Source organism: Sminthopsis crassicaudata, chromosome 2 (assembly GCF_048593235.1).
Source record: "Sminthopsis crassicaudata isolate SCR6 chromosome 2, ASM4859323v1, whole genome shotgun sequence".
In the NCBI taxonomy this organism is placed as follows: domain Eukaryota; kingdom Metazoa; phylum Chordata; class Mammalia; order Dasyuromorphia; family Dasyuridae; genus Sminthopsis; species Sminthopsis crassicaudata.
In genome coordinates this window covers 136409783-136433112 of record NC_133618.1, presented here as the reverse complement: position 1 = coordinate 136433112, position 23330 = coordinate 136409783, and the positions used below count along the sequence as shown (strand labels likewise).

Below are 23330 nucleotides of genomic sequence, written 5' to 3'. Positions count from 1 at the left end.
CACTCTTTTCACCCAACATGTCCAATCTATTGCTCAATCTTGACATTTTTTCTTTCCTAACATCTTTTTTATGCGGTCCCTTCTCTGTGATTATGTGGCTGCAATCCTTACCATCTCCTGCCTGGACCATGACCATAGCTCTTAAACTGATCTTCCTGCCTTCTCCACAAAAATCAAATTAACTGCCACAATGATCTTTTTAAAACATAGGCTCAACTAACCATGTCGTCCCCACCTGACCCCTGTTCAATGAACTCCAATGGCTCCTTATTACTTCCAGGATCAAATATAAAAATCCTCTTCTTGGCATTTAAAGCCCTTCGTAACTTGGCCTCTTCTTACCTTCTCAACCTTCTTACACCTTATTCCCTTTGACACTTGCTATGATCTGTAAAACTGGCCTTGCTGTTCCTCCCTTATAATACCGTATCTCCTGACTGTACCTTTTCTTGGAAAGGATCCTCCTCAATTTGGTGCCTTTGCTTCCCTGGCTTCCTTCAAGACTCAGCTCAAATTCCATCTGCTGAGAGAGGTCTGTCCCAGTTCCCTAGTCCCTCAGCACCTTCCTGACTGAGATTAGTCTGAATATATCTTATTTGTTCCTATTTGCATTTATTCTCATTCATTAGAATATAAGTTCTGTAAGAGTAGGAACTTTTTTTTCCTTCCTTTGTAACCCCATCCCTGAATGCCTAGGTTGATAAAGGACAAATAAGTGTTTGTTGACTGACAGACAAATTGTCTGAACAAGGGAAAAATGATGGGAGTGTGAAAGGATGGCCAGGGGGAAGAAAGAAGCCACTAGATTCTGATACTTTGAAAGAATGTGGTAGAAACATAGTCATGGCACTTGATTTATTGTCCTTGTTTAACATGACAAAACCTGGGGGTGTTCATTTATTTTTTGTGTTCTTGTTGCCTCCAGTTGGTCCTTTACATTCAAGATAAATAAGTGTTGCTGGTGGTAAGTGGTGTATATGGACAAAGAGGAATTAGAGAGATGAACCATAGTCAGGAAATGAAAATCTTTCACTTTGATGAGAGGAGCAGAGCTGAGATTCAGCTCAGCTTCTCTGACCTCATCTCTCTTTCCTCTTTACTGTGCTATGCTACTTTTCAAGACAACAGGAGTGTTCCATCTTCCCAGTTTCATGCCCTAAGTCCTCTCTTCTTCATGTTGGACATCCCAAGCTCCAGTTTTCAATCCTCTCATCTGCCTGATTGTCCCGACTTGTTGCAGGTTATTAATACCTTTTTATTGCTAGTTTCATTTCCTCCCAAGCCAATGGTCTATTTACTCATAAAATTTCTCTTAAGTTAAAAGGAATAAATTAGGGTGGAGCAAACCCAACTTTCTTCCAAATTTTACTACCATGAGCGTGACTATCATTCTTTATACCTAAAATTCCAAATCCCAATATCAATCTCACTTCTTCACTCTTACCCCCCCCCAATATCTAATCAGATCTCATTTTTACGCCACAACATTTCTCACAATTGATCCCTTCTCTCTATTTCCTTGGCCATCATGCTTCAGAACTTCATCACTTTTGGCCTGGTCTATTATAATAGTATCCTATTTGGTCTCCTGTCATAAGCCTCCCTGAACTCCAGTACATTTTCTTCACAGCCTTCAAAAGTTCTTTCCCAAAAGGCAAATCTAAGCATGGTCATTCCCTCCCTTCATTCAATAAAGTTCAATGGCTCCCACTTAATTCTAGGATCCAGGGTGTCCCGAAATTCTTGGTACAATTTAAAGCTTTAATGCTTTCAGAAGTTTAAATACTACAAGCTTACCCCCAAAGCCACCATACTTGAGAGTTTAAATTTCTTTTATACTTACTTCATTTCATGAATTTTTGAGTAATTAATTTAACATTTAAATTTTAACAATATAGAGCACTTTTATTACACATTATTTATTTGACAGTTTCTGGATAACACTTTTGCAGACTGGTGGATCAAAGAGAAGGTCAATTCTCTTGATTAACTACCATGGTACTTAATTGATTTCAATTATCAATTAGGCAATTTTTGTGGGGTCATGTTAAAACAGTCATGTATGTATCAAAACCTCATTCTCTGAATGTTCTTTGAATGAGTAGGATTACAAATGCAATCTTTTCAGTCACCAAGTTACTTGAATATCAAATATATTGAATATATTGAGTTCTAATAAGAAACATCAATACTTTTTAAAAATTAATAATTAACTTTTAAAATCTTGCTTTTTATAAGTTTGAAGCATTTATAATTCTGAAGTTAATAAAACTTAAACCCGAATTAAGACTTTTTGGACACCTTGTATAAAGTCTTCTATGTAACATTTAGTTCTAAGTACAACCTGCCTCCATCCTGCTCCCTAATCTGCTTAGATTTTACTCTAATCCATACTACATGATCTAGCCAGACTGGTCTGCTTGCTGTTCCTTGTACACAAAACTCCATCTCCAGTTTCCATGCCTTTTAACTGACCATTCCCCATGATGGCAATTCTCTCCTTCCCATATTCCCACCTTTTTGAAAATCTGAATTACTTTAAGACTCAGGTTAAGTGTTTCCACTTCCATGAGATTTTTCCAGATCCCCACCTGTAGCTGCTAATGCCGTTATATTTGTTATGTATACATCTATGTATGTATCTTCTCTATTAGATTGTAAGCTCCTGGATGTCAGGGATAACTTTTTGCCCCTTTTTTGTATCTCTAGCTTTTAACACAGTGGCAGTAGGCTATTGATGAATGTTTACTGATTCTTATTAAATTGTCTTGATTCTTGAAGGTAGGAATTTCATATTTATTTTTATATTTTGTATTTGTTTTTGTATTTTCAGCATCTGCAATAGAAACACTGGCTTGTTTACTGATTGATTCATCTTCATGTATTTGAAAGCTATTAAAGGATTAGATTTGATTTGTTCTGCTTGGTCCCAGAGGGTAGAACTAAGACCATGGGCAGGCATTGCAAAGAAGTGAATTTAGGCTTGATGGAATGAAAAACTTCCAGAATTAGAGTTATCCAAGAGTGAAATGGGCGGCCTTGTGAGGAGTGAGATCTCTCTCTTGGAGGTCATTATGCAAAGATTGGATGACTGTTTTCTGTGTATATTGCAGAAGGGATTCGGATCAGTTATAAATTGGACCAAACGGTCATTGCAGTCTGTTCCAACTGTGCAATTCTGTGAAGGATGGGAATCTTGAAGCATCAAATTTAAAAACCAAATGAAGGGTTAGCAGGAGACTTGATTTCACCCCAACAGTGACTGGATCCAATATCTCTAATAAATTTGTCCTTAACGGACTTTTGATCCCCTATGGTCTTTGTGAATATTGATTCTCAAAGTTGGAAGAGACCTTATTGCTCATTAGATCCAACATATACTTGACCTAGAATCACTACTATTTTATCTCCAACAAATAGTTTTCTAGTCTTCACTGCATGGGGTATCTGAACTATAATTCTGAAGAAAGAGAAGGATGTTAGCAAAGATAAGTAGGGAATGTGAGCTAGGAATGGGGATGACCTATATTTTTATATGGAGGTGAGAGTTGGCACTGAATTCAAAGAATAGCTTAGTGGACCATATTTGCGTAGAAGATTGTGTAAATAAGAATCACATGAAATAAGATTAAAAAGGAATAAGATCATACAATTCTATAGATCTCTAGAGTTAAAAGGAATTCCAAGGGGCCTCCTAGCCACAATCCATTTATTTTGAAGATACCAACTGAAGCTTGAGGAGGCAGGATCTGAAACTAAATCCTCTTTCTATTATATTATGATATATTGGAAATATAGAGTAAAAGACCTGAAATGCCAGGCAAAGGAGTTTATATTTTATCCAGTAGATAAGAGGGATACACCAAAAGTGTTTTTGCTTATTTCTGTTAGCAACAGAGCGATCAGTCCAGTGTTTTGGTGGCTCTGTAAAAAATAGTTTAGCAAGGAAAAAGAATGAAAAAAGGGAAACCATTTAGAAAGTTGTTAACAATAATCTTACTCATAGTAGGAATTTAATAAATATTGTTTGAGTTGAGTTGAATATTTCAGAAAAGAGATAAAATTTATTTATTTTATTCATGCCAATAATGGAGAGAAAAGTTTGATCTTCTTTAAGAATCTGGTAGGCATATAAAATAACAATTAAGAGATTCAAAAAGGAAAAATCATACTTAATGGGGGGGTTTTAGATGACTATATCTTTGATACATTGTTGTGTTTTCACACACACACACACACACACACACACACACACACATCATACCATTACAGGAATCTCTACTATCATTTCCTTTTTTAAATTATGCTACTTTGAACAGGATGGTAGCATGAACTTCATTTTAAAAATGTAGCCAAAGGAATTTGAAAGACCTTTTAAGTAGTTTGAATGATATGATAATAAATTCTTAGCATCCCAGGAGTTGAAAACAATGAATCCATGCTAAGAGGAATACTTTCTTTTTTTTTAATTCATTTTTCCAAATTATCCCCCCCCTCTACTCCCTTCCCCCCATGACAGGCAATCCCATACATTTTACATGTGTTACAATATAACCTAGATACAATATATGTGTGTAAATACCATTTTCTTGTTGCACATTAATTATTAGCTTCCGAAGGTATAAGTAACCTGGGTAGATAGACAGTAGTGCTAACAATTTACATTCGCTTCCCAGTGTTCCTTCTCTGGGTATAGTTATTTCTGTCCATCAATGATCAACTGGAAGTGAGTTGGATCTTCTTTATGTTGAAGATTTCCAATTCCATCAGAATACATCCTCATACAGTATTGTTGTTGAAGTGTACAGTGATCTTCTGGTTCTGCTCATTTCACTCAGCATCAGTTGATTTAAGTCTCTCCAAACCTCTCTGTATTCCTCCTGCTGGTCATTTCTTACCGAGCAATAATATTCCATAACCTTCATATACCACAATTTACCCAACCATTCTCCAACTGATGGACATCCATTCATCTTCCAGCTTCTAGCCACTACAAAAAGAGCTGCCACAAACATTTTGGCACATACAGGTCCCTTTCCCCTCTTTAGCATTTCTTTGGGATATAAGCCCAATAACAGCAATGCTGGGTCAAAGGGTATGCACAGTTTGATAACTTTTTGGGCATAGTTCCAAATTGCTCTCCAGAACGGCTGGATTAAGAGGAATACTTTCAAGATGATCTGGTCCTATCAGATGCATAGTTAATTTGCTTTGTTTCATTTTTAATAAACTTTTTCTACAAACAAGAATAACCTTTAGTAAATTTATACTTTATGATTTTTTGTTGTTGTTCAGTCATTCTTCCATCATGTCCAACTCATCATGACCCCATTTGGAGTTTTCTTGGCAAAGATATTAGAGTGTTTTGCCTTTTCCTTTTCCAGCTCATTTTACAGAAGAGGAAACTGAGGCAAATGGTTAATTGACTTGTGCAGAGTCATACTCATATTAAGTATCTGGGGCCAGATTTGAGGAAGCTAGGCTTCGAGAATTACTTTGGACAAAACATTAATTTATCAGTAGCTAACCTGATGGCGAGCCTCTCCAAACTTCAAAGGGGCTGGTCCTATATCCAAAGAAACAGTGTGAACCCAGACTTCTACTCCAGGATAGGACCTTCCAGGTCTGGAGTTCATTGACTCAGCCTTTGAGAACCCAAAGCCACCCCCAAAGCATGATTCAGCATTGGAGGAGGACTTTGGGGAGGAACTGTGGGCGAATGACTCTTCCGGCTGAATGATGACTCCTATAGAATCTCTAAGAGAATGAATTGCTTCCAAGCCATCAGAAAGACTCCATTGGCTTGTCTTGACTTTTCAATTTTGTGTTTAGCCCCTTTGGCCTGACATTTAATGTCATCAGTCTCTCTGTTTGTCAGAGGTACAGAACAGTTATTCTTCACTTGGTTCTCATTCAGGGGGTGTCATTATTTGACCTTGCTTTTCTGCTTCTGGTTTCAAGGTTTATCTTGCTTTCCATCACTTTTGCTGGGCCTGTGGGCTGTAATCGGATAGCATTGGTGGTGGGATGAATGGGTGACTCATGGTTGGTCATTTTTTCCCTTTGTAGGCCGATGCTGCTACCAGTTTTCTGAGGGCAGCAAGATCAGGGAACTTGGACAAAGCTTTGGATCACCTGCGGAATGGGGTAGATATTAACACCTGTAACCAGGTAGGTGACATTTCCTTAGGGGTTCCATGTTATTATTTCATTTTGGAGAACAGTTTTTGCCATGTCTCATTTAGAAACTGTTGGGGAAACTACCTTAATTAACATACTGATGGGCCAAAGGGTCCAAAGCCAGAGGTGAGTCCTTCCCATCAGTGTTTGCATCTTCTACATACTATTTCCCAAATACTTGAGGCTGCAGCTAAAATCAGGGGAATGCTGTGAATACTCAGATCATGTCTCCTGCCGAGTCTTCTTTGAGAAGTGACATTTGGTCCCTGCTGGTGCATTTAGAAAATGATCTTTGAAAGTTAGGAGGAAGAAGAGTCTTTGAAAGATGATTAGACCACTGGTGACATTAAATCTACCATCCTGGCTAGCAACTTACCTAGGAACTCTGTTGGGATGGAAGAGAAAAGAAGTGAATGAGTGTTTGATTTATCAGATGTTGGCAAAATTGGATTCTCCTTCAGACTGAGCATGGAGTTACTAGGGTAGCAAATTCTAGCCTTCCAGGAGCCAGGAATGAATTGTAAGTAACTATTTCTTTGGGAGAGAGGAAGTCGGTCAATGTTACTGGATTCATATGGGCAGTGAAAGGTGAAGGATCAACTCCTTGGCAAAAAGGATCTGGACTTCAGCAGGAACAGAGAAGTGACTACTCTCAGAAAAGGGAAACAAAAGTTGAGAGGTTCAGGGATGTGGCCTGAATGACCCCTGCAAAGCCAGCTGGGCAGATTCCCAGAATGCCAGACAAAGTTTCCAAGGGCAGCAGGCCACCATTTCACCAGCTCTGTCCACTTCTTGCCTGCTCACTCTCTTTCCCTTCCCTCCCCTACAAATACAGAGTATACAAGTACTGCTATAGGCCAGTGAACTAACTGATGGATGATTGGGTTCTTGGATTGTTAAGGCTTCCATGAGATCCCAATCAGAGATGCATGGGGGTGAGAGAGATGTGTGATTTAGAGCTGCAAGAGGGAAGGCGCATCTGCAGCTTCACTGGTTCATAGAATTTAGAGCAAGAAAGGATCTTATAAACCATTTAGTCCAGCCTTCTCAATTTGCAGAAGAGGAAATTGAGACCCAGAAGAGATGCACCAAATATTATATGGCCACATTTTGAATGCTGATTTTCAGAATCCTAATTCAGTGAGACTTCTTTTTTCTTTGCTGCCTAGGTAGGGAAAAAAAAAGTCTCCTGGTTTCTTAAACTCAACTTGCTCTCTGGGCCAATTTCACTGATTCTCTTCCTTGTAAGCAAAGTGTCTTGTGACCCTAAAATTTACTGTTTGCTTGTATGAGTCATGTCTGACTCTTCATGATCCCATTTGGGGTTTTCTTGGGAGAGATACTGGAGGGGTTTGTCATGGCCTTCTCTAGCCCATTTTGCATATGGAAACTGAGGCAAATAGGGTGAAGTGACTTGTCTAGGGTCACACAACTAGAAAGTGTCTAAGGACAGATTTAATTCAAGTCTTACTGCCTCCAAGACCAGCATTCTATCTATTGTGTCACCTACCCACTATTAAACCCTAAAATACAATAGAATTTTATTATTATAACAGATTACATGTAGCATGAGATTCAGTATGGCACAATAGTAATGAATAGAGTGCTGCATTCAAACTAAAAAAGACCTGAATTCAAATACTGCCTCAGACATTTATCAGTTGTGTGATCCTGTGAAGGTGGGCCATTTAACCGCTCTGGGTCTCAATTTCTTCATTTGTAAAATGAATCTGATAGATTTGATGGACAAGATAATGATTAACATTCCTCCCAACTCTAATGTGTGATCTGTGATAGAATTACATGCATGCTGTCATTGAAACCAGCATAGTCATATGGTGAACTGTTATTTTTATTCAAATGAAGAAATATTATTATGATAACATTTTTCATAAAAAGTTTCCTTTAGTCTTCATGACAACATTATGAGGTAACCAAATGAGATAATATTTATAAGTCCTTCAGCTTAGTGTCTGGCATAGGAGATTATTAATAAATGCTTGTATAGGGGATATAACTCCTCCTCCTCCCAGGTAGGTAATACAATGATAGTGACAAGTGCTTTTGTAGAGTGGAGAATTGGGCCCATGGAAGAAGCAGGGTGTTGGTAAATGTTTAATAATTGGCTTTCTGAAGAAAAAATAATGTCCAGATCACATATTTTTACTCTAATTTGTATTATTACCATTTCCCTGTCACTTTAAAAAATTTTAGACAATCAACAAAGCAATAAGTGAAGTTCTGATTTGTAGCATTTGCTGACTTATAAGACATAAATGCTCATATTGAAAATTTAACAATTGATTCTTGAAAACTATGAGTTGGCTGGAGCCACCTTGGACCCAGGTCTCCTGACTTGTGCTTGCCCAATTCTCTTGTCACATCCCTCTCTGCCTACCCCTCAATTAAAAATTGAAGATTAGAAAGGTTAGAATGATTTGCCCAGGTCTACTTAGCTTTTTAGGAGCAACTAGATGGTACAGTGGATAGAGCACAGGGTCTTGAGTCAGGAAGACTCAACTCAATCCCAGCCTCCAAAACTTATTAGCTTCCCAGGAAGACTGGAGGGATGCATTCCGGGGGATGATGGAGAAGTACCATTTTGAAAATGGTGGTGACCATGAAAGGAGCAGGCTGCTGGGTTTCACTTCAGTGCAGTCCTGCTTTAGGGGTGCCAGGTCTGGAGAGCTCCTCTTCTCAAGAGTCATATTTTGGTCCTCTCCAGAATTCTGTGGACAGTGGCAGAAATGGGGATGAGAGAGCACTTGCCAGCTTCCAGCCAGTGCCAAGGCCATGTACTGGATTAGGGAATTCTAAGGACACCCTAGGAACATGACTCTGGAATTTGATTCTGATGAATGTGCCCTGTGGGTGCGGTTAGTGTCCTGTGCTGGATCTGGCCTGTCTTCACCCCTATTCAATAGGCGAGTATCAGGTCGCCGCACTGGCTCTTTACATGCTGAGAGCCGCAGCCACCAAGGAATTATTTACACTTTATCGACAGAACATCTCAGACCTGGCCTTGAGCCAAGAGGAGCAGATAATAGGCTCTGCAAGAGACCCAGAGGGACCATTTCGGTTCAATTTTGAGACTGCCCCATTCTTTTGAGACCAATTTTACCTCCAGGGGAATAAAGAAAGGAGAACTTAAGAATCAGGGACATGGATTTCTGCTGTGGAAGAAGAAGACTTTGCAGACCCCAGCAGGGGAATCTACTGTCAATAAACCCTCCCAATATGGGGCACTATTTGCCTGTATCTTTCTTATTGATCCAAGCACTGCAGTGATGGTGAGCTGCAGATAGGTTACACCTGGAAGAGAGATTTTCTATTATTTTGGAGTTTAATTGCTGGGGCTGTAGCTTAATTTTGGGGAGGGGGACAGAGAAGAGAAAAGGAGGTGAACTTTCAGCTTCATTAAGTATATTAGAATGGGATAGAGATTCATTTCATAAAACTACATGGAGATTTATTTGTTTATTGATTTGTACTTATTAGTTATCCTGGAAAGGCAGAGAACTGTTTGCCTCTCAGTATAGACTAAGAATGGGCTGTTTTCATTATTCTTTAAGAAGATGAGAAGCTCTCTCTCCAGTAATACTGAAAGACCTTCATATAATGTCATATGAGAATTGGTTGAAGAAATGAGGGTATTTAGCCTGGGGTGGGTTGGAGGGAATGTGGAATGAAGGGAAGAGGGGAAGGAGAAAGGGCAGGCACAAAGAAGAAACTATAGACTTGATAGAAAGAGAAGCTTCCTAACAATTATAACTTTTCAAGAATAGAACAGATTTCCAGGATGGTCATAGACTTAGAATTGGAAAAACTCATAAAAGTCATTTGACAAAAGAAAATTGAGGCCCAAGGATGTTCACTTATTTTTTTAACCTCACCCAGGTGTCAAGGCTGGAATTTGAATAAGAGCTTTTGACTCCAAATCCAGCACCTTGCAAGAGGAGGATCAGTTGAAGGAATTTAGGGATGTTTAGTCTACAGCAGGCCAGGCTTGGCAAGGGATTGGAGGTCATAATAAACATGTGAAGAGTTGTCATAGGAGAAAGAGATTAGACTTTTTTCTTCTTGCCCCCAGAAAGCAGAACTAGAAATAAGGGGCAGAGAGGCATCTTTAGGCTTGAGATTAAAGAAAAATTTCCTAATGGCCAGAATAGTTCAAAAGAGGAATGAACTGCTTTGGGAGGACATCGATTACTCTTCTATTGAGGAGGCAACTGAAGACCAGAGAATGGAAACCATTCAACTGAAGTCACACAATTCACTAGAGATCAGAAATCAGGATTCTTATTCTGGCCAAATGCCATTTTCATTGGAGCTGAACTGCTACAATGGATAAAGAACTGGGCCTGGAGTTAGGAAGACCTGAGTTCGAATCTGCCTCAGACACTTAGTATCATCATCATTATATAGTCTGATGGTGGGAGACTTTGGTCTTTTTAAGGGAAGATCTTTCCCAGGTCTCAGTTTGACTGAAGCAATACTCAGTGATTAAGGTTAAGTAGGAATAGAGGCAAAGAATGGCCTCTTTTACCTGTTAAAAATCAATCTAGAAGGGGAAATCTGCATACCAGATTGTGGAAGACATTGGGATTATCATTAAAGTTTTTAAATCATATTTCTTCAACCCAAGTGTCAGTTTAATAGACATTTTTTCAAAGCAGAACCTTTTAAATTTCAGCAGCAGGGCCACACCCTCAAGTGGCCAATTGGATTCACACATAGCCTTTCAACCCATTTGGCTCAATAAAAGGGAAATGAGATGAGAACTGTAAGAACCTTTTGGAGTTCCTGGAATCATTAATCCACCACTAACTCTCCCTCAGGAACTAGGGTTGTAATCCCAGGAGTGAAAAGCCCTATTATCTTAGTTTTCTGTTCTGCTCTTATAACTCTAAAAAGATTGGCTCACTTGCCCTCCCCAAAAGAGAGGAGAGCATTCACTGTAGGCTGAGACTCTGGCAGAGTCTTTCATGCTGAAGAAGAAACATGTTCTGCTCTGACCAGAGGATCAAGCATCGGAAATAGTGAGACTGCCTTATCACAAATAATAAAGATAACTTGGGGAGAGATAGATAGATAGATGGATAAATAGATAATCAGACATAGATAATCAGACAAAAATCAACTGATCAGTTGATTGGATAATTAAACATGGATGCATCAACAGATAGATAAATACATGAACAGAGGTATCTGTACCTCTACAGATATATAAGTACAGAGAACAACACGATAAAGCAGCTGTTATCCTAAATAACAAGAATTATGATGATGATGATATAGGGGCAGTTAGGAGGTGCAGTGGACAGAATGCTGGGTCTGAAATCACAAACATATTCCTGAGTTCAAATTTGACCCTGAGCAAGTCACTTAACTCTTGTTTGCTTCAGTTTCCTCATCTGCAAGATGAGCTGTAGAAGGAAAAGAGACATGACTGAGAGGACCAAACCCACCACCATCAATAAGCATTTATATAGCACCTACTTTGCACCAGGTACTGTGCTAAATACTTTGCAAATACTATCTTAGTTTACAAAGATGATCCCAATTTCTTGATAAAGAAATGTTAAATTATGCTCTCTCTCTCTCTCTTTCCTTTCTCTCCCTCTCTTTCTTTCTCTCTCTCTTTTCTCCCTTCTTTCTCTCTCTTTCTCTCTTTTCCATCTCTCCTTTTCTCTCTCTTCTTTCTCGTTTTTCTCTCCTGTTGCTCTCTCTCCTCTGTCTCTGTCTCTGACTCTTTCTCTGTCTCTCCCTCTCTCTCTTTCCCTCTTTGTCTCTCCCTTTCTCTCCCTCTCTCTCTATGTCCTTCTCTCTATCTCTGTTCCTCTCTCTTTTTCTCTTTCCTTTCTTTCTCTCTCCTTTCTCTCTCTCTATCTCTGTCTCTCTCTCCCTCTCTCTTTCTCTATTTCTCTGTCTTTCTTCATGTTAGACAAAGTGCCTCCTACCATTCCATCTCTTATCTGTTTATCCATCTCCTTATTTCTACCTCTTGCTCCCTTCTTTGCAAGGCCTTTCCAGACCACCACCATCTGGGGTTGTGAGTTACTTTGTGTTACTTTACATATGCACATCTCTGTCCCTCCTCCCCAATAGAAGAAAGCTCCTTGAGGCCAGGGACTGTTCTGTTTGTGTTTCCTCAAGTCCAGCATAGTGCCTTGCATAGAAGGTCTTGGGATAATGGTCTTAGTGCAAGAGGGGACTTCAGAGGCCTTCTCTAACCCTGTTATTTTACAGAGAAGGAGACTGAGGCCCAAATATGGAATAGAGAGAGATATATTGACTTATCTAAGATGATGCAAACAGAAAGAAACTGAAGCAGTATAGAATTCAGGTTCCCTGACTCTACATCTTATCATTCTTTTTATGAGCCAGATATTCCTCTACTCTCATATCAGGTGTTTAATAAATATTAAATTGAATTAATGAATGTTTTCAAAACACCAAAAAGATCTGCAAATTGTTTTTAAGTTCATGATTTTTTATGGTTTCTAGTGTTAACTCATTGTGACAAAATGAGTTCTGCTGGCCAAGATCATGATAGTAACAGCATATGAAGTAGAGAACACAGAGTGAGATAGGGAAGGGGTGTTTAGGTTATTAGTCCAACTACCTCATTTTATAGTGAGGAAAACCGAGGCCTACAGGGTTTGTCAGTCCAAATTACCCAGGTAGCATATGTCAGAGAGAAGACTCTCCAGACGTGCAACTTTCTGAATTATTTTCAAAGTATTTTAGAACCTTAAAAGTTTTGGAAAACATCCAATTAGTATGTGAGAAGCAACATCCATGATTTCATCACCTGGTCACTCCTCTATGCATTTCCATCAGAGGAAGCTAGAGAATGTAATGTATGTACCACTTACCCTAGAATCAGACAGAGCTGAATTTAAATTCAGCCTCAGCAACTAACTATGTGATCCGGAGTAAGTCACTTAGCTTCTGCCTCAGTCTCCTCAATTGTAAAATAGGGTTCATAGTAGCACCTATGTCCCAGGGTTGCTATGAGATTAAATGAGACAATATAAGGAAAGTGCCTGACACATAGTAGAAGATACTTAATAAATACTTTTTCCTTCCTTTCTTCCTTCTACTTTTCTTACATCTTTTCTTCCTTCCTTCCTTCCATGCAGATAGCAGCACTTCAGTGTTTTAGTAGGTAATCTATACAAGATACTGAGAACAAAAGACTTTGTCACCTGGTGACCGACCTCCAGGTGATAAGCGTTTCTGCATTTGACTCTGCACAGACATATACATGGTCCATGGCCAGGCTTGTTATTCAAAGTGCCCTCCAGCTCATATTAAGTTGGCAGGCCTTTAAGATCCCATTCTAATAAGTAGGATTTTAATGGAAAGAGGCCACCTCCCCCCGCATTGCTCAGCCCTGTCAAAGCCACAAATTTGTTTACATTTAACATGTAGATTTTTGTAGTGTTTCTAATAAATGGAAGGGCTTTAACAGTAAGTTTCCCAGAATTGGACATTTATCAGCTAGAAGGATGTGAGGTCTGCTGGTGAGGGTTTGTTGAGTAATGTTTGTTACCCTTCCAAGTCAAAGAATCTTAGACCCAGAAAAGACATTAGAAGCCCCTTTTATAGATGAAATAGAAAGAGCGGCAATGGTGCTTCCTGAATTAAAGTCACTCACAAGTCACCTAACTTTCCTTTAGTTTCTTCCCCTGTAAAAAAGAAAAAAAGTTGGACTAGGATCAGATTGAGAAGGGGAAATTGCTGTAATAAAGGTCGTTAAGTCCAGCCTCCGCTTGTTAGGGAACCTCATTCTACCAATGAAATCTACTGGATTTCAGGCATGCCAGTAAAGTGACTTGTTATAGCTGGGAAGGACCTGAGGTGGGACACAAGTCCAGGTTTTCTTGATTCCAGATGCTACCTTTTTTTGCTATATGGCCTCTGAGCACTCTTTCAGCTCTAGATCCACGATCCTATTCCCCCATTTTACAGAGGAGGAAACTGAGATCCAGAGAAGTTACTTTTGTCTACTGAGGAAGCCTTTTGACTTTAGGTATCCGAAGAAAGATTTCTGGAGACAAGAATAAACTTCTTGCCTCAATGTCTCACTACACACACACACACACACACACACACACACACACACACACACAGACACACACACACACATTTATACTTATATAGGACACAGCAGGCACAGAGCATCTTCCATCATGTTATTTTAATTGCTCCAACAATCTTAGATGGACTGTGCGAGTGATTATTATCCTCACTTTGCAGTTAAGGAACTTGTGCCTCAGAGAGATGAAGTATTTTACATCAAGTCACACAGTTCATTGCTTTGGAGAGGATGATGGTTTTACAAAGGCCATCTAAACTCTCTAAATGTACATATTAAAAAAAACTAAGGCTAGAGTGTTAGGAAACTTAGGTAAGTGTCAGCAGCAGAATTTGAATCCTCCTTTTCAGAATCCAAATCTGGTGTGCTTTCTACCATACTACATTAATCAGAATACATATTTAATTTGATTCAACAAACATTCATCAAGCATCGACCATAAGCAGGGTAGGAGGCCTGCCTGTCTGGTATGATGACTGGAGAGCTGATCTCAGAGTCAAGAAGACAAGTTCACTCTCCACTATTTGCAGGTCCTGGCTGCAAGACCTTGGAACAAGGGACATAACTCCTTAGAGCCAACTCTCTAAAAGGAAGAATAGTCACAGATTTGCATTCAGAGAGGGGAGTTTTTCATTCAGAGCCCCACATAATAAAGAAGTTTGGTTCTGAATCCCCTCAAAAAATGTGAAGCGTAAAAATTTTAAAGTCCTGCCCTTGCGAAGCTTACATTCTTCTGGGAGATATATCATGTATGCATTTATGATGTTATATAAAGTATTTCAAGACAGGGGAGAATTAATATCTAGAGAAACTCAGAAAAGGTTTTGCATAAGGAGTAGCATCTAAGATATAGGACTTTCTTGTTTTTAGTGAAGTGATTTTTATCTTTCCCTGTTATCATTTTGTTTCTTTAAGCTTATTGAGATAGTGGACTGAGACTAAAAATGGGAGCAAAATAAATGGATATTTGTCCTTTGAAAAAATAAAATTCAGGTCCCTCCCAGCATTCTACCTGAGAGGGAGTATGTGTGTGTGTGTATACCTGTGTGTATATATACATATATGTACATATGTACATGTGCTCATAAATACATAAACAAATATGTATATACATATGTATTTATATACACATGTAAGCATACATCTATATACATATAGATATATGTATGTGTACATTGTATAATATATAATATACAGACAGTCAGACCCTCTCTGTCTCTGTCCGTCTGTCTCTTTTTCACACACACACACACACACACACACACACACACACACACACAGCTTTTTCTTTGTTTCTAATTTCATTTATCCCACTGAGGAAGAGCTAAATTCAAAAATGTTGTGAGCCTCAAATGAAATAATGTTGTAAAGTACTTTGAAAATTTTAAAGGATTATACAAGTGCCAGTCATCATCATCATCATCATTATTATTAGTTCCAGTCTGGTGAGAATTCATTCCCTGAGCCTTCTATTGTACCCCTGCTGACCTCACACAGTGTTTATAGAGCAATACAAGGGTTTGCTGATAAATATTTAAGAATGGGGTCTCCAGAAGAAAAATGTATGCACATAAGTTTTTACGTTTAACCTGTATTGTTAACACCTTCTTAAATCTAGACAATTGATAAAACAATAAATCAAGCACTTGCTTATGGTGATGTAATTTCTGAAGTATAAATGCTCACACTGAAAGTTTAACAATCCTGTGGAAGCCAAAGAGATTTTAAAGAGAATCTGATCTCACTCCATAGTAGATGAAGAGCCTGAAGCTCAGATATATTAAGGGACTGGGTCAAGGTCATAGAGGAATAAGTGGAAGACTTATTATTCGAACCCAGATCTGCTGACTCCAAATCCAGGGTTCTATCCAGCATTTCAGTGATGTACTTGACCTCCTCCATCCACCCAAAAGGAACATTAATTCCTTTAAGGGTCTAACAAGTCCCTGCTCATTTTCTCTTTCACTTTAAATTGCCGCATTGGGCCATGCTTGCATAGTGTCAGAGGGAGATGAGAAGAGGGGATATTAAGTCTTCCCTGCTGATAAAGCCAGAGAGATTTGAGCAAAAGTGATCCCTTAAGACCAGTAGCTGAATATATGCATCCGTGTTTATTCTTGCACTCTCCTCTAATGTGCTTCATTCCCATTTATTCATAACCTTTTGAAATAGAAATTAATGAAAAAGGTGGAATTTGGCCTTTCAGAGATCCTCTTGCCCCAGTTTCTCTTGAATGGGAAACATTTCTTTCCCTTTTTTGTATCTTAACAGGAAACATGATGTTTAAGGCTCATTTTGCTAATTATAATTCCGTAGACATGATTATTCCTATTTGTGCCTTAAAAAGTGACTTAATTTATAGGAATTTGGAAGCTCAAAGTTGGAAGAGACATCAGAGATCATCTAATCCAATTCTACCTGAATAGAAATCTCCTTTCCCACATTAACTTCATTTCACTGTTTATCAGTAAAATGAGAGACTCAGATTTGATTGCCTCTGAGATACTTTTCTAATCTATGATCCTATGATCCCTTGTCTGATATGGCACATAGTAGAGATTACATTCATGAGTTGAATCAGAAGGCCACCAAGATCCCTTTGACCTTCCCAATTCTGTGATTTTCTGAAAATCTGTGAAAAACACAAACTCTTTTCTAAGCACATCTTCCTTATCCTGTACTGGTTCAATGGAAATCAGTTGAGAGACTTTACAATTATACCTGCTACATTTCATTTTTTATCTGATTTGGCCCATAATTCTAACATCCTGACACCAATTCTATCATCCAGTGTAAGAGCTATTTCTCCCAGTTTTGTGTCGACCAAATGTTCAGCTGTTTCTTGTAAGATGTATTCATTGACTACCACATTGAAGAAGGATGGTTTACATTTGTATATGAACTTGTCCTTTACAAAGTGCTTCTGCATATATGTTATCCATGGAACAACCTTCATGCATAGAATTGATATTTTTATTTTCCTCATTTCACAGATGAGGAGCTTAAGGCCTAGAAAAGTGAAATAAGATCCCCAAAATATGAATTCATTTCACCCAAGTCCTCTACAATCTGGCACTTTCTTTCCTTTCCAGCTTTATCTTACATCACTCCTATACATGAGTGCAGTATGTACACAAATCAGACATTTTTTTTATTTCTTATACATACCTAGCACTTTCCCACTTCCAAGTTTTTGTTAATGTCACTCACTCTCCTTAAAATATTCTTTGCCTTTTGAAAGCCTTTAAGACCTGGGTCAAATGCTACCTCTCAGGGAAGCCTTTGCTGATCTCCAGAGGGGAAAAGGATCTTTTCATCTTCCAAGCTCAAATAATACTTTATAAATAGGTACTTATCACATTCTTGTCTGCTTTGTGGTTATTGTATATTTGTTGCATAGTACTACATATTTTTGTTTTATTAGATATCAAAGTTTTGTATGTACCAAGTAGACATTTAAGAGATGGTTGTCAAAGAATGAATGAATATGAATTGGAATTTGCACCTACTATAGCAGTCTCCAGGAGAATATATCCTACTTCATAATTTAATTACTGTAAATTTTAATATGAAAGTCCCTTCAATATGTGAGAGACAGGATATTTGAGTATATGTATGTAGGTGTATTTATGAGAGACAGAGATAAAGAGAGACAGATACAGAAAGGAAAAAGAAAAAAAGAGAGAAGGAAGGAGTAAGAGATACAGTATTTATATGGAATAAAACTCGGTTTGGGACTCATTGCTGCTTTAATGCACTGACCTTTAAATTTAATTTACAAACCTCCAAAATATGAATATACATATGAGGTTTATGTTTGATCGTGGATTCTTTGGCTAATGTCAACTATTTTCTAAAAGCTCTGTTTTGATTAGAATTATAAAGCTAGAAAGGACCCTGGAATTTAGAATGTCAGATCTGGAAGAGGCCAAATAATATGGGATGTCAGCACTAGAGTAAAAAAAAAAAAAATTGGAAAATACAATGTCAGTCCTGGAATGGATCTTTGAATATAAATTGTTGAGGCTGAAATGAAGCTTGTTACAAAGAATATCTGAACTGGAAGAGATTTTAGAAATAATCTAATCCAATCACTTTATGGAAAAGAAAGCCGAGTGATTACCCCAAGGTCACATAGCAAATTTGAGGAACTAAGACAAACATTCCAGTCTTTCATCCTCTCCCCAACTTCCTCCTAGAATAGAAGTAGCCTGGAGTTGGTGAACTTTTTTTTTTAGTAATTACATTTCAATATAATTGATTTCCTATGTAAATCTGTGTGTTTATTTTGTGAATTTAAAAGCATTATTCTGAGGAGGGAGGGATCCATAAGTTTCACCAGACTGCCAAATTAAGCTCATGAAAACCCAAACAGTTAAGAATATTTATTCCAGGGGCAGCTAGGTGGTGCAGTGGATAGAGCACCAGCCCTGAAATCAGGAGGACCTGAGTTCAAATTTGGCCTCAGACACTTAACACTTCCTAGCTGTGTGACCCTGGGCAAGTCACTTAACCCCAGCCTCAAGAAAAAGAAAAAAAAAAAAAAAAGAAAGAATATTTATTCCAGAACTTTACTTGGGTGAGCAGAAGACACCCAAGTCTCTCAGACAAAATAAAGATAAGTTGATATCACCCCTTGGGGATTTTGCCAAAAGACTTGAATGTTGTCCAATTCAACTGATATTTATTGAGCACTTACTTCATGTAAAGCACTAAGCTACATACTGGGAATATAGAAATGCAAATGAAGTAGTTCCTGCCCTCTTGGAGTTTGTATTCTTCTAGAAGGATAAAAGATAAACACACAGGTTCTTTCTTAAAATTTAAAAGAAACACTATCATTGATAAGACGTGAATAGATATGAGCATTCTGGTGCCAACAAGCTTGAGTGAGCCTGAGTGTCTTAGAAGATAAATTTGGTATGAATTGGAAGTGATATATACCTTCTCATAGATGATATCTAGGCTTCCTTGGAAACCTTATTCAGGATGATTTGAGTGTCCCTCTTGATGTTGATAGTTCCAAAGCACCTGCTCCACTCACTGCTTTCCTAGAATGGATGGCGTCAGCACATAAAACAATCTTTTCAAACCAAAAGATGCTTTTCTTGTACATAGGAGAATAAACTATGAACTTCTGCTCAGTTTTCAGTGAGATAGCATGGCCAGAACTGGGCAGTGTCTCCTATAGGAAGACAAAAGACATGTGGATTTTCTTTCCAATAACCGTATTTCTAACTTAACCAAGTCTCCTCAATCCCAATCCTAGTTCTTCTTCTGCTACATTGTACTATATGGCTTCTGAAGGTCCATTTTGTCTGCATTATTACCAAAATGGTAATAAATAAAAAAAAGGGTACTAGAAATATCTTTGTCAACTTGACCCACCTTACTTTTTTCCCTATTTAATAGTATTTTGTTTTTCCAATGCTTGCACCCATTCACCCTTATAAAACCTGGTGCTCCAAATTTTTCTCCTTCCCTCCCTCCCAACCCCTTCTGAAGACAGCAAGCAATCCAATATAAGTTAAACAGCTGCAATTTCTTTAAACATATGTCCATATTCATCATGCAAAAATCAGGTCAAAAATTACCAGAATAAAAACATGAGAAAGAAAAAAAAAATAAGCAAACAACCACCAAAACACAAAAGTGAAAATACCATGCTTTGATCCACCTTCAGTCTCCAGAGTTCTCTGGATATGGTTGGCTCTTTCCATCATAAGTCTCTTGAAATTGGCCTGAATCACCTCATTGTTAGAAGAGGCAGTTCCATCACATAATCTTGTTGCTTGTATAATGTTCGCTTGGTTCTGCTCACCTCACTCAGTATCAGTTCATATAAGTCTCTCCAGGCTTTTCTGAAATCAGCCTATTCACCATTTCCTATAGAACAATAACATTCCATTACATTCATATACCATATCTTTTCAGCCAATAACCAACTGAAGGACATCCATATGATTTACAGCTACCCTACCTTTTTATGTACACATTACTCTCTGAAAATAGGAACTATCTTTCTCACTTGTATTTGTATCTCCAGCACTTATCACCAGGACCTCTACATTGAAAGCACTTGAATACTGCTCTATTTTTCTATCATCTAGCTAGCTATCTACCTATCCACTTATCCTAGCACCTTTCTCCCCAAATCACTCTGTATCTGTTTTCTCTCTACTTATATATCCACCTGCTATCTCCCCTGGGTAGATTGTAAACTTCCTTGAGGGCAGGAAGAGACTCTCACTTTCCATCTTTATATCACTAGTATATCTAGAATAATGACATAGAAGATGCCTAATAAATGCTTGCTTGGTTGATACCAGGCTTTTTATGGTCCCCTGGAAATATTCTTAGCAGCTGTACTTCATTTCAGAGCCCCTTTCGTTCATTAACTTGAGCTGCCATTTCTTCCCCTCAAGCCAGGCTCCCAAGGGGTCTGCAAACCCTTGCAATTGATTTGTTGCTGAACCACACTGATTTCCCAAAGCATGGAAACTGTTGCTAGTTTCATGAGATTAAGAAATAAAGAGAAGGTGATATGAGGTTGATTCATCTCCTTGCAATGCACTGAAAATGTTTTTTTGTGGTCTTAAAAAAAAAAAAAGATAATGAAAAGGATTTGCCTGGTTTTTTCCCTCCTCTTGAATATCTAGTAAACCACAAATCTAGCAAACTGCCTCGGTAAAAGAGCTAAATTTGGATTTCAGTAAAAGAAAATGGAGCAAATGCAAAGATCCAATCTTGCTCCTTTTTATTGGTGTCAGCTTCATTCAAGTTTGAGGGAGTTTGAGTTTAGCTCTCTGTTTCTTTCTCTGATTTTATCTTGTTTCTTCCCACCACAGGAGACAGGTTTGAGGAGATAAAATATGGCTATCCACTGGGGTTAAGGTAGTTAGTACAGCTTTGTCTGGTTTCTGATTCATTAGATTTCAAGATCATATATTTTTTCAACTGACTGTTACCACTGAGAAATCTCTGTAGGGGCAACTAGATGACAAAGTGAATAGAGTACTGGGTTTGGAATCAAAAAAATTCATTTTCTTGAGTTTAAGTGTGGTCTCTGACACCAACTGGGTGACTCTGAGCAAATCACTTAAACCTGTTTGCCTTAGTTTCCTCATCTGTAAAATGAGCTGGAGAAGGAAATGGCAAGTTATTCCATTATCTTTACCAGGAAAATCCCATATAGGGTCATGAAGATTTGGACACAACTGACAAACAACTGAACAACAACAAGTCTTGGTAGAGTTATAAAATATCCAGATAGGAAGAGATTAAAGACTGGGTAGATGATGCAAAATAAAGATCTGACCTCCAGGAAAGGTTTTTACATGGATTAGTTTCTGTGCTGGACTTGTGTTTTCTAAAAATCTCAGTTAGGTTTTGTCATCATGGTTCAATGGCTCTTTGCGGTTTCCATCATGGGGAATATCAGACCTATGGAAAAGGTCCAACTTCACATGGCCTGTATGTCATAAAGAGGGTGTGTGTGGTTGGGCCCATCCCACAGGCCCTGTATTCTTACACATGTAGAGACCTTGACATGCCATCTGATCTCTATAGTCAGCATCTTTATCAATATTTTCACCTTTTTCATCAACCCTACCCTTTGTTGCTTCTTTTTTTTTTCTTAAAGTCCAGACACCTAATTTCATTAGTATAGATAATCTCTTTGGTTGAAGCTTTCTCCACGGATGAATATCAGTGACTAATTTATAGTTTTATTATAACCATATATTAATTTGTAGTCAGACTTGCCTAGGACACTGAGGGATTCAATAATTTGCCCATAGCCACATGGCTTAACCTGGATCAAAGGCAAGACTTAAATCAAAGTCTTCTTGATTCCTAAGGGTAGCCCTCTGTTTATTTCCTGATATAAATTTCCAATTGAGTAAAATTTAGTGGTAAAATATGGGAAAGTTCTTTGGATGATTTTGATTCTGTTCTGTTGCTGACTTCTAGCAAGAGGCCTTCTTACTTAACCTTCTTTGGTTTTCCTGTTCAATTCTTTTTCCTTTTTTTCTTCTCTAACCTTTTTCCTTTTCTCCCTATCTGATCATTTCCTTTTTTCCCTTTCTTCATTTTTTAACCTTCTCTACTTTAAAAAATCCATAAGCAATATGTTGAATTGTCAAGTGATAATTTGAATTGCCTCAGAAAATGGAGACTCAGGAAAGACCTTACCTTAAGAAGGTCAAGGTCTCCCACTGCATCCAGGACCATCACCAGTCGTCTTGGTTCATGTCTTGCCACTAGACTTTGATGACTCTGGAGGAGATAGTGAGGCTAATGACTTTGTGCAGCTCTGCTTCACTTAAATCCAATCTACAGCAAGTCAAGACATCACACTGTGATGCCATTGGTCCTCTTTGAGAATGAAGGACGAACAAATGATATTTGAAAAGATATTAGGGTCAGGGGTGAAGCTAAGTTTGTTTTCTTTCTCTTTTTCAATCCTTGATTAAATATATTCTTTTTTCTGTTTTGGACTACAGACCTACAAATATATAAGATTTATTTCTATCTAAAATATTGCACTAATAGTTCCTTCCAATATTGTTCCCATCTCTGTAAGCACACACAAAAAATGAGTTTTTCAGTTTGTTTGAGTGCTGATTTTTAACTGAGAGTCATAATGGTGTTGTGAAATAAACCCTGAACCCTGAATTAGGAGCCCTAAATTTTCATACTGGCTTTCCACTCACTAGTGGGATGTCTTTGGGAAAATTAAATCTCTATTTGATATCTGTCAACTGTTTTCTCTCATTACTGATGATTATCAATACTTTGTCTTATTATTAGCAGATGAGGGGAGATCTTCAGAAACATAACTTAGAAAAGATTCTAAGGAAAAATTTTTGCCAAATTTACTAATTGAGAACTATCTCAGGTACAATCATGGTAGCTCTCTAGCGTCTCACAGACAAAAAAAAGCAGTGAAATACTTGCAAAGGCATACACCTGAAGCCAGGAACAGTACACACATATCACATGGTTTCATAAATGTTGGGGCTCATGATCAGATTCTGTAAGAGAA

General features: G+C 38.1%; 1 protein-coding gene across 3 annotated transcripts in view; it reads left to right on the top strand.

Annotated features, from left to right (window-relative positions):
• Positions 1-23330, top strand: part of ANK1 (ankyrin 1) — a 322933-nt gene that overhangs the window by 185412 nt on the left and 114191 nt on the right. For all 3 annotated transcript variants that reach the window (XM_074287345.1, XM_074287342.1, XM_074287343.1), the window contains exon 2: positions 6070-6171. In XM_074287345.1, the coding sequence (XP_074143446.1) occupies positions 6070-6171 (102 nt within the window). The remainder of the gene's footprint in view (positions 1-6069; positions 6172-23330) is intronic.